The sequence below is a fragment of the Cariama cristata genome, unplaced genomic scaffold (assembly GCF_000690535.1).
Source record: "Cariama cristata isolate BGI_N322 unplaced genomic scaffold, ASM69053v1 scaffold13323, whole genome shotgun sequence".
NCBI lineage: Eukaryota > Metazoa > Chordata > Aves > Cariamiformes > Cariamidae > Cariama > Cariama cristata.
Window position 1 is genome coordinate 2,479 of NW_009608998.1, and position 1,728 is coordinate 4,206.

General features: G+C 53.9%; 1 protein-coding gene across 1 annotated transcript in view; it reads right to left on the reverse strand.

The window, feature by feature from the left end:
- Positions 1 to 308: 308 nt before the first annotated feature.
- Positions 309 to 1,728, reverse strand: part of CHMP6 (charged multivesicular body protein 6) — a gene marked incomplete at its 5' end in the record, with an annotated part of 3,868 nt that continues 2,448 nt past the window's right edge. Inside the window, one exon of the mRNA XM_009697366.1 lies at positions 309 to 636. Coding sequence (XP_009695668.1) covers positions 584 to 636 — 53 coding nt within the window. The remainder of the gene's footprint in view (positions 637 to 1,728) is intronic.

Below are 1,728 nucleotides of genomic sequence, written 5' to 3' on the forward strand. Positions count from 1 at the left end.
CTTCCAGGCTGCCCACACTGTCCGTGCCCCTTCACAGCCTCGCACACGCCAGGCAGTCCGATTTTCACGAGGTCAAGAGACACCGGCAGCCCTTGCACAAACAGAATCAAGAGGAAAAGCGAAGGGACCGAGAGGAGTGCAGACACCAGGGCGGTCTGGAGGGCTCCGAAGGGCAGTGGCTCGTTCTCGCCCAGCCCGATGCCCAGGACAGCCGTTTCAAACACACGATCCCTCCGAGGGTGGGATTTCCTGGGGATTCAGTCAGAGCAAAGGCAGATTTACCACTGAAATCAAACCTAAAGAAAGCATTTGGCTTCGGAAGTTTTAGAGGAGTTGTTTAATCCCGAGACAGCACAGCTGAGTGAGTTCAGAATTTAAGTTACAAAAAAAGAAAGCACTAGAAAATAATCTTGATACAAGAGCAATAATCAGCTGAGGTTCCCCACCCTGCACAGGGAATCCTGCTCCACAATCCGCCCAGCACAGCTGGGATGCTGCCAAGGCATCGCCTGTTCCCAGCACGTGCTGGGATGGCAAACTGTCCTGGGTGAAAGTTATGTGGGGGAATCCCCAGAAGTGGGAGTTAAGATGCTGCCACCAGTTCTGGTTTTGGCCTGTTCTTGACGGGTGACACTTCTGTGGGAAAAAAAGAAACTTGTTACAGAAACAGAGAATGCAAATAGTCTCCAATCACCTCCTGCAGAAGAACTAGGGCTCGTAATCCACTGCTCCATAGAGCCACAAATGCTCGCACAGCACCTGGAAAGTCACTGAACTAACAGAAGTTTGTTATAAATAATTCCACGTATCCAGTACGCCCCTCTCTTTCCCAGCACCTGAAGAATTAAAACAGTTTCAGAGCGTTCCCAACACAACCTTAGTACGCCACCAGCCCAGCGACACAGGCCTAGGGCAGCGAGCGATTTCTCGGAGGGCAGACAAGCTTCTCCCCTCATGAGTCCAAACGAGGCTCAGTCAGCTGCACACAGCAGGGCCAGCTTGTATTTTGTTGGGCCACCCTGCTGCCAACGAACAGAGATGACATCTGATCCATGTTTACTAGCAAACAAGCACTAAAAAGAAACCAGCCCTGTTCCCCACGTCCCAGATTTCTCCTGGGCAGACTCCACACAGAGCAAATGGCTTCTTACGGCTCCCGGTTTCCACCGGCAGGGAAGTCCAGCTTCCGCGACCGACGGTTCGGTGTTCTGCTGTCCCAGGAGACAGACTCTTTACCGGTTTGCCTTCTGGCACCCAGCTGGGCCCAGCTCTACCTCGCGGTTTGTCTCCAAGGACGGGCTCCACCTTCAGCTCTTCAGCATGGACAGACATCTGGGAACGCTCTGTGAAGCTCCTTCCTCACCAGGCCAGCAGTGCCCATTTGGTCACTCCGCTTCATCAGCTCTCTCCCGCTTCCCTCTTCGCACCCAGCTGCACAAACCCTGCCGCTGAGGGTTTGGATCGCTCGGGAACAAACACGCATGTAGCATCAGTTGCGTGGAGCTCGCGCTCCAACAGTCCTGGAATTGTGGGACCGCAGCGATCCTCATCCAGCCGGTTCCAAATTACCGTTGTTATCTGAAGCAAGGTCGCAAGAGCTACGAGTCATCACGAGGCCCAGTGAAATCCACTTCTGTGCAGTGCGAATGCCAACATTCGTGGTCACCAGAAATTGTTCCTGCGTAGCAGCACGTTGTGACGACGTGCCGGGGAGCAGCTGGAGCGTCG